General features: G+C 42.2%; 1 protein-coding gene across 3 annotated transcripts in view; it reads right to left on the bottom strand.

Annotated features, from left to right (window-relative positions):
• The window catches only part of MASTL (microtubule associated serine/threonine kinase like), a 35,432-nt gene extending 24,758 nt beyond the window's left edge, over positions 1-10,674 (bottom strand). For all 3 annotated transcript variants that reach the window (XM_040988095.1, XM_040988094.1, XM_040988096.1), the window contains exons 1-3: positions 10,540-10,674; positions 2,096-2,235; positions 1,345-1,433 (exon numbers count right to left, since the gene is read on the bottom strand). In XM_040988095.1, coding sequence (XP_040844029.1) covers positions 1,345-1,433; positions 2,096-2,235; positions 10,540-10,659 — 349 coding nt within the window. In that variant the 5' untranslated portion in view covers positions 10,660-10,674. The remainder of the gene's footprint in view (positions 1-1,344; positions 1,434-2,095; positions 2,236-10,539) is intronic.
• Between the last annotated feature and the right edge of the window lie 2,444 nt (positions 10,675-13,118).

Raw genomic sequence — 13,118 nt, 5'->3', positions numbered from 1 at the left:
GACTACTTGAAGGGTGAGCCTGTAGATGAAGGTCTCTTTCTGCCACTCCTCCCCAACCTTCCTCACCTCTGTGATTCTCTAAAAAAAAAAAGTATATATATTTATATTTATATATTTAAATATATATATTTAAAAGTTCAGATTTTAGAAAGCTCATGCAGTGAATTTACATATATGAACTCATGAAACAGCTTTAGTGGTGTCTCATAGCATTTGTACCCAAATTGGTAATTTTGCAGTGAAATGCATGAAGTCGGATTAATTAATTCAGGCGCCAAAAAATTTCCACATCAGCTCAGGTCAGATTTTGCTATACTTAGAGAAAACTTTTAGGTATTTACAACCGTTTGTACTTCAAATAAAGAACTGCAGATATACCTATGTTTTGAAATAAATATAATATATAAACCCAATTATTGGTTACCACTTACCTTAAGTATAGCTTTCATCACTCTTTTTAAATAGAGCATGAAGAAATCAATCTAGGGGGCCTGGCAGCGTGGTCTAGTGGCTAAAGTCCTCCCCTTGAATGCACCAGGATCACATATGGGCGCCGGTTCTAATCCTGGCAGCTCCACTTCCCATCCATTTCCCTGCTGGTGGGCCTGGGAAAGCAGCTGAGGATGGTCTGGGGTTTTGGGACCCTGCACTTGTATGGGAGACCCTGGTTTCTGGCTTTGGATCAGCTCAGCACCGGCCGCTGTGCTCACTTGGGGAGTCAACCATTGGACGGAAAATCTTCCTCTCTGTCTCTCCTCCTCTCTGTATATCTGACTTAATAATAAAAATAAATAAATCTCTAAAAAAAAAAAAAAAGAAAGAAAGAAAGAAATCAATCTAGGAGCTGGCATTGTGGCCTATCACATAAAGTCACTCATACCATACCAGCCTCCTATACTGGCGTTGGCTCGTGTCCTGGCAGCTCCACTTCTAACCAGCTCCCCACTAATGGCCTGGGAAAGCGTGGGAGGATGGCCCAGGTATTTGAGTACCTGCACTCACGTGGGAGCTTCAGAAGCTCCTGGTTTGGCCTAGTCTAGCCTTGGCCACTTTCTGCATCTGGGGAATGAAGTAGCACATGGAACATCTCTGTGTCTCCCTCTGCCGATTTATAAAAAAGTATCACTAGATCTATTAAAAAAAAAAAGCCCTGAGATTCCAAAATAACCATTCCTGTGTTTTTCAATTTGAAGGGAAGAAAGATAACATTTTATTTTTCTAGCACATTTTAGAATAAATAAATTATATCTGCTAAAAACCAACAAAACAGTGTTAGATAATAAAATTCAGTTTGTAAAATTGGTTGGACTCTTGAAAAGGCACTTACCCTGACATTTTTCTTACCTCTATTCAGAGTCACTTTGGAGAGGCCAAAGTCTGTCAGTTTAATATGACCCTCATTAGTAATAAGCATATTGTCTGGTTTCAAATCCCTGGACATGGAAAAGAGAAACAGTAGACAATTCATAAAGTGCTAGTGTTGACAGCCTGCAGGGGCTGAGGGAGGGAGATGGAGGGAGAGACAGCAGAGTCAAATTCTCATTTATAGCCTGTGTAACAGAGGAACTCATTAGTGACTTGGGAAGTGCAGAAAATAATTTTCAAAAGCAAAAGTGTTTTTTGATAACTGAATCTATACAAATGAAATGATTGCATATTAGCTTATCTTTGGCTTTACTCATTAAGTATTTCATTAGAATAAATAAACCTTATTATTAGATAAGACAAATTTTAAGCCAGTTCAATCTCACACTTACACAATTCTAAAGACAGGTAAGATTAAACTCTTACATAGCCTGCCTGTCAGGAAACACTACAGCCCCGGGCAGAACTCCAACGTGTTAGCACTTCTGTATGATTGTGGCAGTACCAGGAGAGGAGGGAACTCTGCACATGGACACTCATGTTCAAAGCATGTTTTAAAAACACAGAGTGCAGAAAGATACGTGAATGGGATTCCTAGATGCGTACAAATTACTACTGAACTTCAGATAACGTGGAAATACAGGCAAGTGTTTCCTACAGATGAGTTCAATACAGAGCAGGTAATTACTCCTGTTTGTAAGTACTAGTCTGGAGAGAAGTCGGCCTTTACCTGTGGATGATTCCATGTCTATGGAGGTAGTCCAGAGCCAGTGCTACCTCGGAAATGTACTTCACAGCCATGTCTTCATCAAAGTAACCATATATATGCAGAAGAGACTTAACATCTCCACCGATGAGATATTCCATTACCTAGCAGAAGGAAATGAAGGTTGCACCTACATGATTACTTGGTTTTTCATTTAATTTAAAGGGCAATAGAGAGAGGGGATAGGGGAGAGAGGGAGAGAAGGAAAGAATTTTCCATCCACTGGCCATCCCCGAATGGCCACAATAGCTGGGGCTGTGCTAGGCTAAAGCCTGGAGTTCCTTCCAGTTTCTCCCATGTGTGTGCAGGGGCCCAAGCACTTGGGCCATTTTCTGCTGCTTTCCCAGGCACATTAGCAGAGAATTGGAAGTGGAGTAGCCAGGTCTCAAGCCTGTACCAGTGTGGCATGTCAGTCTCGCGGGTGGCAGCTTAATCCACTATGTCATGACGTTGGCCCCAGATTAATTTCAAACATAGTATCTGGGTATTATTGATTTATGTTTTTAACATGGTTCTGTAGTAATATATATCTTCCCATTACCACTCATTATATATATGAATATCAAGTTTACTTACACTATTATATAGTTTGTTTCTTTTATTTGATAGAATGACAAAGAGAGGGTGAAACTGAGACAAAGTTTTTCATTTCCTGATTCACTCCCCAAAGGCTCACAGCAGCTGAGTCAGCCCAGATCCAGGCCCAGAACCCAGACCTCCATCTGGCTTTCCTGTGGGGGCAGGGACCGAGTCACTTGATGAATCATTTGCCGTATTCTCAGGCACCTTAGCAGGAAGTTGTGCAGGAATCAATGAGAAGCATGCTTAACCAAGTGCACCTTGCCAGCCATCACCATATAGTTAGACTGTTCAGTGTGAACTAAAATATAAAGTACTAAAATATACTGCAATCACCTCTCAAGTACCTTTCATTTCATTTCACTATTAGCATCTTGTGACATTTGTCTTCTTCCTTCTACATACATATGCCTATAAAATTAATTCTTAATCTATGTAGATTAATATATTTCTATTATAAACCATAATATAATTAACACAAGAAACACAAATATTTATTATATGTATGTGTGTATTTTTCTTTACACTAAAATTTTTATTTTTTAAAAGCAGCAACATTAGCAAAACATTTTTTGGTAATGATTTGAGAATAAAGTTTGAAGACATCACAGCTTTTCATTACTAAAATTTTTATTAGGCAATTTGCTAACAAAATAAAAAAAATTTTTTTAATCTCTTTTAGAAAAAAAAAAGAGGAAGAAAGCAGAGAGGAAGATCTTCCGTCCGTTTGACTCATTCCCCAAGCGGCCTCAAGGGCCAGAGCTGTGCCAATCTAAAGCCAGGAGCTCGGAGCCTCTTCTGGGTCTCCCATGCAAGTGCAGGGTTCCAAGGCTTTGGGTCATTCTTAACTGCTTTCCCAGGCCACAAGCAGGGAGCTGGATGGGAAGCGGGGCCGCTGGGATTAGAACTGGCACCCATATGGGATCCCAGCATGTACAAGGCAAAGACCTCAGCCACTACACCACCATACCAGGCCCAATATTTAAAAATTTTAATGTGTTTTTATTTATTTGAAAGAGAATGAGTCATCAAAGAGAAAGATCTACCTGCTGATTAACTTCTCAATTAAACAACTGATGCTCAATCAGTGTCTTTCACCTGGGTGGCAGGGATCCATATAACTGAGCCATCTCCCACTGCTTCCCAGTGTGCATAAAAGGAAGTTGGATCATAAGTGAACTAGGCATTTCAACAAAGGACATGGGTGGTCCAAGTGATTTCTTTAACTGCTGTGCCCAATTTTTTTTTTAAATGATTTAGTTATTTGAAAGGTGGAGTGACAGAAAAGTGAGAGCAAAAGCCAGAGTGAGTGAGTGAAGGAAGAGAGAGATCCTTCATGCCCAGATCTCCTCTCTTCTCACTCACAACCATCAGGGCTGGCCCAGGCCAAAGCCTCCAGGTGTCCCTCAAAGGCAGTGAGGGTCCCACGTCCCTAGGTCACGTTGCACTGCTTTCCCAGGTGCATCAGCAAACTGGGTCAGAAGTGCAGCATCTGGACCTGGCACTGGAGTTCTGCTATGGAATGCCAGCATCACAAGCTGTGCCACCATGCTGGTCACTGATTTGATTTTTTTTAAGAGCACAAAGAACCCACTGGAATTCAAATATTCCTGATTATTGCAATGTTACACCTTTCAGCACTTCACCTCATGCCCAAGCCCCAAGCCAGGGTCATGCATGGCATTTAGTTGTTATGCTTCCTTGATATCCTTTACCCTGGAGCAGTTTTTCTTACAGTTTTCAGCAGTACAGGCTTATTTATAGAAATACTTCAGTTTGAGTTTGTCCGATTATTTCTCCATGACTTGGTTCAAGTGATTAATTTTTGGTAAAACTCCTTCATTTCTCTTTTTATACAATAATACAAAATGGGGCTGGCAAAATGGACTGGTAGGTTAAGCCTAGGCCTGTGGGGCTGGCATTCTAATTGGAGGCTGGTATGTGAATCCCAGCTGCTCCACTTTTGATCTAGCTCCCTGCTTATATTCTGGGAAAGCAGTGGAAGATGTGCCCCTGCACCCATGGCAGTCCTGGAGGAAGCTTTGGGCTCCTGGCTTCGGACTAGCTCATCTCTGGTCATTGTGGCCAATGGGGGAGTGAACTACTGAATGGAAGATTTGTCTCTATCTTTCTTTCTTTATAATCTTTCACACTAGCTCCTAGACTATGGTCTCTGTACAGCATTCCTAATAAAAGGGGCCAGACTTTCTTGACCCGGCCTACAAGAGGTTACAAACAAAATAAGCCTTACACATTTTGTCAGAAGAAAATAAGGATATTAGCATAGCATGTAAAGACACAGGAAGATAATTAAGGCTTTCCATTGGCTAGAAGGAACTCCAATGGTTAAACATAGAACAATTTGAGTACAAAGAATAACAATTGAAGTGGATTAAAACACATCTACTCTACAATATTTTACAAATTCACAAAGACCTAAAAAAAAACAACGCAGTCAGCTAGAACCTTAAAATTTAGACAAAAGGGTCCAGTACAGTAGCCTAGTGGCTAAAGTCCTCGTCTTGCATGCCCTGGGATCCCATATGGTTATTGGTTCATATCTCGGCTGCTCCACTTCCCATCCAGCTCCCTGCTTGTGGCCTGGGAAAGCAGTGGAGGAGGGCCCAAAGCCATGGGACCCTGCATATACGTGGGAGATCCAGAGGAAGCTCCTGGTTCCTAGCTTCAGATCAATTCACCTTCAGCTGTTGCAGCCACTTGGACAGCGAACCAGTGGATAGAAGATCTTTGTCTCTCCTCTGTAAATCTGACTTTCCAAAATAAATAAATAAATAAATACATCTTTTAAAAAAGACAGAGAGCAATAACTTATTCTGCCTCCCTTACATTATAGCTAAGTTAGAACGATTAAACAATGAAGAATTCCAGCTAATAAAAGCAGAATAATAGAATTAAAAATCATTTTATAATATCATTAAAATCAGTGGAGGCCAAAACCATTAATTGAAAGCTTCATGGGGCTGGGGTGAGCAGAGTTGAGTGAGAATTTCAAGGGAGTTCATTACTGTACTCCTTGAATTTTCAAGTGTTTGAGCATTCCCATAATCAAAGGGTCTTTGATCTTAGGTTTCCTGCACTTAGCACAGTAGTAGACACTCATTTGGTTTTAATGTGGTTACCCTCAGGCGTTCCGATTCTCCCATATCTAAGAAATCTCTAGATCAGGGCTCCTCAAACTTTAATGTGTTTAGAGACCTTGTTAACAAGCAGAGTCTGATTTAGCAGATTTGGAGTAGGGCCAGAAATTATAAATTTCTAAAAAGTTCCCAGATGCTACTGATATTCTTGTCTGTAGACTAGCCTTTAAGCATAGAGGATATAAACCAGTTGATGAAGTTAGGTAAGACTTGGTCTACTACCTCATTTTGGAAAGGAGGGAGAAAAAACATCTGAGTGGTTTACTAATTCCAGGACTCAGACATCAAAAAAAAAAAAAAAAGCTTACCAAATGGAACAATTTGACCCAGCCACTCAATATCTCTGTTGAACTAAGGTTGGAAAATCCTGATTACTACAGGGCTTAATCAGGCTGCGTGCTACAAACTGCAATCATGTTCTGAGGAATACGTGCACACTGTACATGAAATACTATGTGGTAATGGCATTGAAGAGCCTCAGGGAGGATTAAAGGATTACACAGCTGCCTACCTTCCCAGGAAATGGCATATGAAAATGTCCTTTTCATATGAAGCACCAGCAAGTATCTGAAGTTTTACGGGTGTTTCTACCTGATTTACGGTTCAGCTACCTGATTTGGCCATTGTACCAACACATGTCATAGATAGCATGTGAACAAAAGAATATGACTGGGTTCCAATAAAACTCCACTCACTGAAATTCAAATTTCATATATCTCAAAATATTGTTCTCATTCTGAATTTTTCCAACATTTAGAAAAAAAATAGAAGAACTATTCTTAGGTAGTATGCTATACAGAAACAGCAGTGAGCTAAATTTGGCCCATGGGCCATAGTTTACCACGGTGGCAAGTTAGTTACTCACACAGGACTATATTTGGAAATCATCCTCTTACTGCCAAATCAATCTCTATATAAACGTATTCCTGAATACATGCCTCTTGACTCACTGAAAGCTCCAGAAATCAGGCCTCCATCTTGTACTTTCTCAGAATCAAAATCTAGAGGTCTGTTGAGAGGCTCCTTTTAATCTTGCTTTGAAACTGAATCTCAGTACAAATTTGCACCCTTATTCCAAATCCTCCTCCCTGACTCACCCGGTCCATCCTTTAAAGACGAGTTTGCAATAAACACAGATAGTATTCTCAGCACTGTTTAGGAAACACAAAGTTTAAAAACTCAGAAGCCAACTCATCAACAGGACAGGCATTATCATCTAAAGAAATGATGGAATTCATGATAAAACCGACAGAATTCTATGCAGTCTCCACAAGAGACTAAACAGAAGAATAGCATTTCCAGGATGGTCACATTTTATCATACATTTAACTGATTGTGGTTTGTTAAACAACAACTTTTTCCTGAATGAAACCCAATACACGGGTAAAGATGAATGCTTACCACTATCCTAAACATATTCTTGACTTTCCAACATTTTCTGGCCTTTCCATTAAATGCTGGCACAATGAGTCTGGCGTGGTAATCAAGTGACTAAAGTCCTCACCTTATACACGCTGGGATCCCATATGGGTGCTGATTCGTGTCCTGGCAGCCCCACTTCCCATCCTGCTCCCTGCCTGTGGTCTGGGGAAGCAGTCGAGGATGGCCCAAAGTCTTGGGACCCTGTACCTGCGCAGGAGACTGGAAGAGACTCCAGGTTCCCGGCTCCTGGCTTCAGATCAGTGCAGCTCTGGCCATTGTGGTCACCTGGGGAGTGAATCAGTGGACGGAAGCTCTTCCTTTCTGTCTTTCCTCCTCTCTATGTATCTGACTTTCCAACAAAAATAAAATAAACCTTATAAAAAAAAGCTAGCACTACATGTAACATCAGCTTAAATATATTCAAAGTGTCACACTCAAAGATGAGAGTTGGGTTATACTTCCCGTAGCAAAGGAGCTAGAAGTTAGACACCATTTTTAAAACTTCTTTATTTTCAGGCTAAATGGTTAAAGTATGGTATAATCACATACCAATCACGGACAAATGGTTCATATTCTTGGAGGCAACCAAGTTATAACAGGAATGTGATTTCTGCCGATTAACATAAACCCCAAAGCCTGGAATCCATATCCTAAAGATCCATCCATTCACCAGAAACCATCTGTATGCGCTAAACAGAAGCTGCTGTGACTATCAAACACCTACTCCACAAACTATCAAGTCAGAAGCAGCTTTGTAATAAATGGAACCTTTGCTTCTTTTCTGTTCCCCGCAAATCCTTCCCCAGGTTAGCAGAGTGTCAGGGCTGGTTTCATGGTGCAGTGAGTTAGTCAAATGAAAAACCTTCATCATGACACCTGGTCAGGACTGGTGCAGTAGCCTAGAGACTAAATCCTCAGTATGTTCCACGATTCAATATGGGTGCTGGCTCACGTCCCTGCTGCTCCACTTCCCATCCAGCTCCCTGCTTTTGGTCTGAGAAAGCAGTCAAGGAAGGCCCAAAGGCTTGGGACCCTGCACCCGCGTGGGAGACCCACGCTTTGGATCGGCTCAGCTCTAGCCATTTCGGCCCTTTGGGGAGTGAATCAGCAGTTGGGAGACCTTTCTCTTTCCTTCTCTCTAAATCTGGCTCTCCAACAGAAATAAACCTTAGGGGGGAAAAAGAGAGAGGAGACACCTGGTCAAAGTTCTGGCTGTTTCATTTCTTATCCAGCTCCCTGCTAAATCACCCGGGAAAGCAGCTGAAGAAGGTTGAAGTGCTTGAGTCTCTGCTACCCATGTGGGAGACTGGGATGGAGATTCAGGCTCCTGGTTTGGGCCTGGTTGACACCATTTCAGAGTGAAGTGGATGGAAGATTTCTCTCTTGCTCCCTTTCTGCAACTCTACTTTTCAAATAAATAAAATAAATCTCTAAAAAGAATCAGAAGTCATGCACTGGAAGCAGCTGCTTTAAATTAAAGTCCACACACTCTAGCTCATCTTCCTAGTGACTTTCCTTATTTACGCCAAATTTAGTTCTAATGTATTTTTTTTAACAAATTACCTATTTCTTTTGTTTAAAAGGCAGAGAGATGAGGTTTTTTTGATCACTGCACATTTTTAAAAACAGATTTATTTATTTTTTTGGAAATGCAAATCTTCAGAGAAGGAGAGAGGGAAGGAGAGAGAGAGAGAGAGAGAGAGAGAACGACCTTCTGTCTATTGGTTCACTCCCCAAGTGGCCACAACGGCCAGAGCTGAACCAATTTGAAGCCAGGAACCTATTCTGAGTCTCCCACGTGGGTGCAGGGTCCCAAGGCTTTGGGCTGTCCTCTACTGCTTTCCCAGGCCACAAGCAGGGCGATGGAAGGGAAACGGTGCAACTGGGACACGAATCAGCACCTATATAGGATCCTGGCATTTGCCAGTGAGCTATTGGACCTGGCCCAATGCACAAACATTCTTAGTAGTTTGTGCCAGATTTTGTGCTACAGGCTTTCCAAAAGGCCACTGAAATTTCCTAACTATATACAGTAGGTAGACACTATTGTGCTCCCCATTTTACAAAGGAGGAAACTGAGGTGTGGTAGCTAAAGGATCAACTTCAATATTCCCAGAAAAGTATTCTTTAGATGAGGTTAACATTTCCATCACTTTTGAGTAAAGACAGCTTTTCACAATATGGTTGGCCTTTGATCGATTCATGCGTCCTGAAAAGGGGGACACTTCCATACTGTGTTCAGTATAGCAGCAATACCAAAATACCAACCCTTTCCTGAGAATTTCACACCTGCCAATCTCCTCACTTCTTATGAGCAGATACCAAAAACAAACCTCCCTTCTATGTAGGTGTACCCTACAGATGGATATATACACATGCAGACACCGATTTTTTTAAGAACTCCAACCAATACAATATATAACTTAGCCCAAGTCAGAAAGCTACTGAATACCAGAGCTGGAATCCAAATGCAGCTACCTGGAACTCAGACACTGAACTTTTTTTCTTAAAACAAAAAGAAAGATGTGTGTGGTGGTGCATGGGCATCTTCTTTGGTTTTCACTTCAGAGGTAGAGGGAAAGGGAGAGCATGAGCGTCCTCCTGCTAGCTCTCAACAGTAGGACTTGGACGGAGCTGGAGTCAGCACCTAGGACTTCAACTGAGGTTTCCCGTGTGGAAGACAGGAACCCAATGACTTGAGCCATGGCCACTGTCTCTCAGGGTCTGCCTTGGCAGGCAGATGAAGTAAGGAGCTGGAGGCAGGAATTGAACCTGGGCACTTGGATACAGGACGTGGACATCTTGGTGATGAGGCTGCAGGCCTGCTCCTGACATGGTCCTTAAAACAAATTAAGCCAAAACAAAACACTGTTTGAGAGGTAGGGAGGAAGCAAGAGTGAGTGAGAGAGAGGGAAGGAGAGACAGATTGCATCTGCTGATTCACTCCTCACATGCCTACAACAGTCAGGGCTGGATCTGGCCGAGGCTGGGGAGCTAGGAACTCAATCCTCAGCCAGATGCGTGCCAAGGATGTATCTACTTGACTGTCCTCTGCTGCTTCTAGCACCTGTATGTACCTGCAGGACACTGGAATCACGAGGAACAGCCAGGACCTATGCCCTCAGCTACTCTAATAAGGGATGTGTGGTTTTTAACTACTAGGTCAAGCACTTTCCCCAGCATTGGGTTCAATGACTACTGAGTGAACAACAACAACAGCAACAAAACAACATACAGTCATTTACTCACCAGGTAGACATTGCTTGCAGAATTCAGCGAGTAATACAAATGCACGATGAACGGGCTTTTGCTCAATGCCAGCGCATCTCTCTCAGCTTGGACCTGGTGGGTCATGTTTTTGTTGATCATGTCTGCTTTTTTGACAACCTATGATGATACCATGACAATAAGACATATAGCTACTATGGTATAACAAACAAAAACACTATCTCAAGTTATTTATCTTTCTTGGTAAAGGTATCTATTCCATTTTTCTGAAAAAAAGATTTACTTAATTATTCATCGGAAAGCAAAGTGACAGGGAAGAGAGGGGGAACAAGGAGGAAGAGAGACAGAGATTTTCCACTTGTGGGTTTATTCTGCAAAGGGCCAAGCCAGAACCAGGAGCTAAGAATGCCACTCCAGTCTCTGGTGTGGGCAACAGAAGCTTGAAGCCAGGAACTCCTGCCTTTCCAGGTACATTTGTAGGAAGTTGGGTCAGAACTCAGTCAAACTGGCACTCCAACATGGGATGCCGGTGTCCCAAGTGATCCCCAACTTGCTGTGCTACAGGCAAGATGTCATATTCTTTTCGAGAAGGAAAACATTCTATTTTGCACCTGTTCTAACAAAATCAAAAGATATCAATGTCCCTCAGAAGTGTTTAAAACCTAGGTATGGATAACAACATCTACTAAATATACTTTTTAAACTTCTGATTCTTTGTTGGATAGGAATAAAATCTGAACAAACAAGGTTGTGGGGCAAAGCACAAGTATAGCATGCTAATTCTTTTTGGCGCCAGCATCCCATATGGGGTGCCCCACATGCTGCATTTCTCATCCAGCTCCCTGCTGACCGTCTGGGAAAGCAGTGGAGGAGGGTCCAAGGCCTTGGGCCCCTGCACCTACCTGGGCAACTAGAAAGAAGCACCTGGCTCCCAGCTGTGGACCAGTCCAGCTCTAGTTGCTGTGTCCATTTGAACCAGTAGATGGAAGATCTGTCTCTCTTTCTTTCCCTGAAACTCTTTCAAATAAAATACATGAATCTATCTCTTTTTCTTCTTTTTTATAAAGAACAATACAAGAAGTCTGCATCATTTACAAAAACTGAAGGGGATTGACAAAGCAAGCCTGTGGCATTATTTCACTTATTACCTGGATTTTGGATTCTCTGGGAGGGACTGTTCTTTTCACCTCTATATTCCAAAACCCTATTCCTTTTTTTTTTTTTAAGATTTATTTATTTTATTACAAAGTCAGATATACAGAGAGGAGGAGAGACAGAGAGGAAGATCTTCCGTCTGATGATTCACTCCCCAAGTGAGCGCAATAGCCGGAGCTGCACCGATCCAAAGCCAGGAACCAGGAACCTCTTCCAGGTCTCCCATGAGTGTACAGGGTCCCAAAGCCTTGGGCCGTCCTCTACTGATTTCCCAGGCCACCAGCAGGGAGCTGGAAGGGAAGTGGAGCTGCCGGGATTAGAACTGGCACTCATATGGGATCCTGGCATGTTCAAGGCGAGGACTTTAGACACTAGCTACCACGTAGGGCCCCAAAACCCTATCCTTAGAGTGACTGTTCAAGAAGAACTTGCTCAGCAAATGAATTAATTAATGTGTTCACTTCAACAACAGATAATATCGTAGAAGCAAATGCACAAATCTTGAGAACATATAAGTCAGGTAATAATTCCAATGACATGCGTCTGAGAGGTCAGGGAGGATTTGAAAAGGAGCTAAGATGAACTCTGATACACTCATAATCTTGTTGGGGAAAAACAGAGAAGGGTGCAAGAAGAGGACTTAAGGGGAACCAGCACAAACATAAGCTCAGAAACACAGCACTGAGACATGCAGTGTGTGCAAGACAGGATGGAAAAGCCGAGTCAGACCTTGAAGTCTGAGTGCTTCCTAAGCAGTTCAGACTGCTGCTTGCATATCACAGACTTCAGGAAGAACGAAAATCGCCAATAATTCCAGAAAATGGGCTATTCCAACGGGACCCGACGAACCGCAAAATCAGCACCAAAAAGCCAGAAGGCAAAGACTATTGCATGGATCTGTTCTATGCAATGAAATGCAAAACCTGCAGTGCTAAAAAATCAGCGCTTACCTGAGTGAGGCTCATGGTATTAATAAGAGGTCTTGTTTCTGGCCAACAGTTACAAAACTATTCAGTTTACTAAAAAACACTGACTTACATTATTGTAAATAAGTGAATAAATACCTAGTGGATAGGTACTTATTGGATACGTATTTATTGGATAAGTGATTCGATACAGCTTTGGGAATGAAAAGGAAGGGATAAAAAGGATGGAAGAGATGGAACTCACAGGAGTAGCTGAGAGAGACAGCGTGAAGGAGAGGAAAGCTAAACCGGCTGAGGGTTCTGGTGCGAAGGCAGACACGATGGTGGTGGGATGAGATGGACAGGGCCAACACAGGCGGCCAGGCCTGGATACACTCTGGTCACCATCTAAGAGGAAGTTGAAAGGCACGGACAGACTGCAGGTCCAGAGTTTGTTTTCTGCTGAAGTGTGAGCTGCTTGGGCTGTATTGCAACTTTTTCTTTACAGATCCCACATCAGAAACATGAATGAAGAAAACA

The sequence above is a fragment of the Ochotona curzoniae genome, unplaced genomic scaffold (assembly GCF_017591425.1).
Source record: "Ochotona curzoniae isolate NIBS_2020 unplaced genomic scaffold, NIBS_Ocur_1.0 contig_4797, whole genome shotgun sequence".
In the NCBI taxonomy this organism is placed as follows: Eukaryota; Metazoa; Chordata; class Mammalia; order Lagomorpha; family Ochotonidae; genus Ochotona; species Ochotona curzoniae.
Note: the sequence above shows the minus strand (reverse complement) of the source record. Positions and strands in the feature narration are given on the sequence as shown.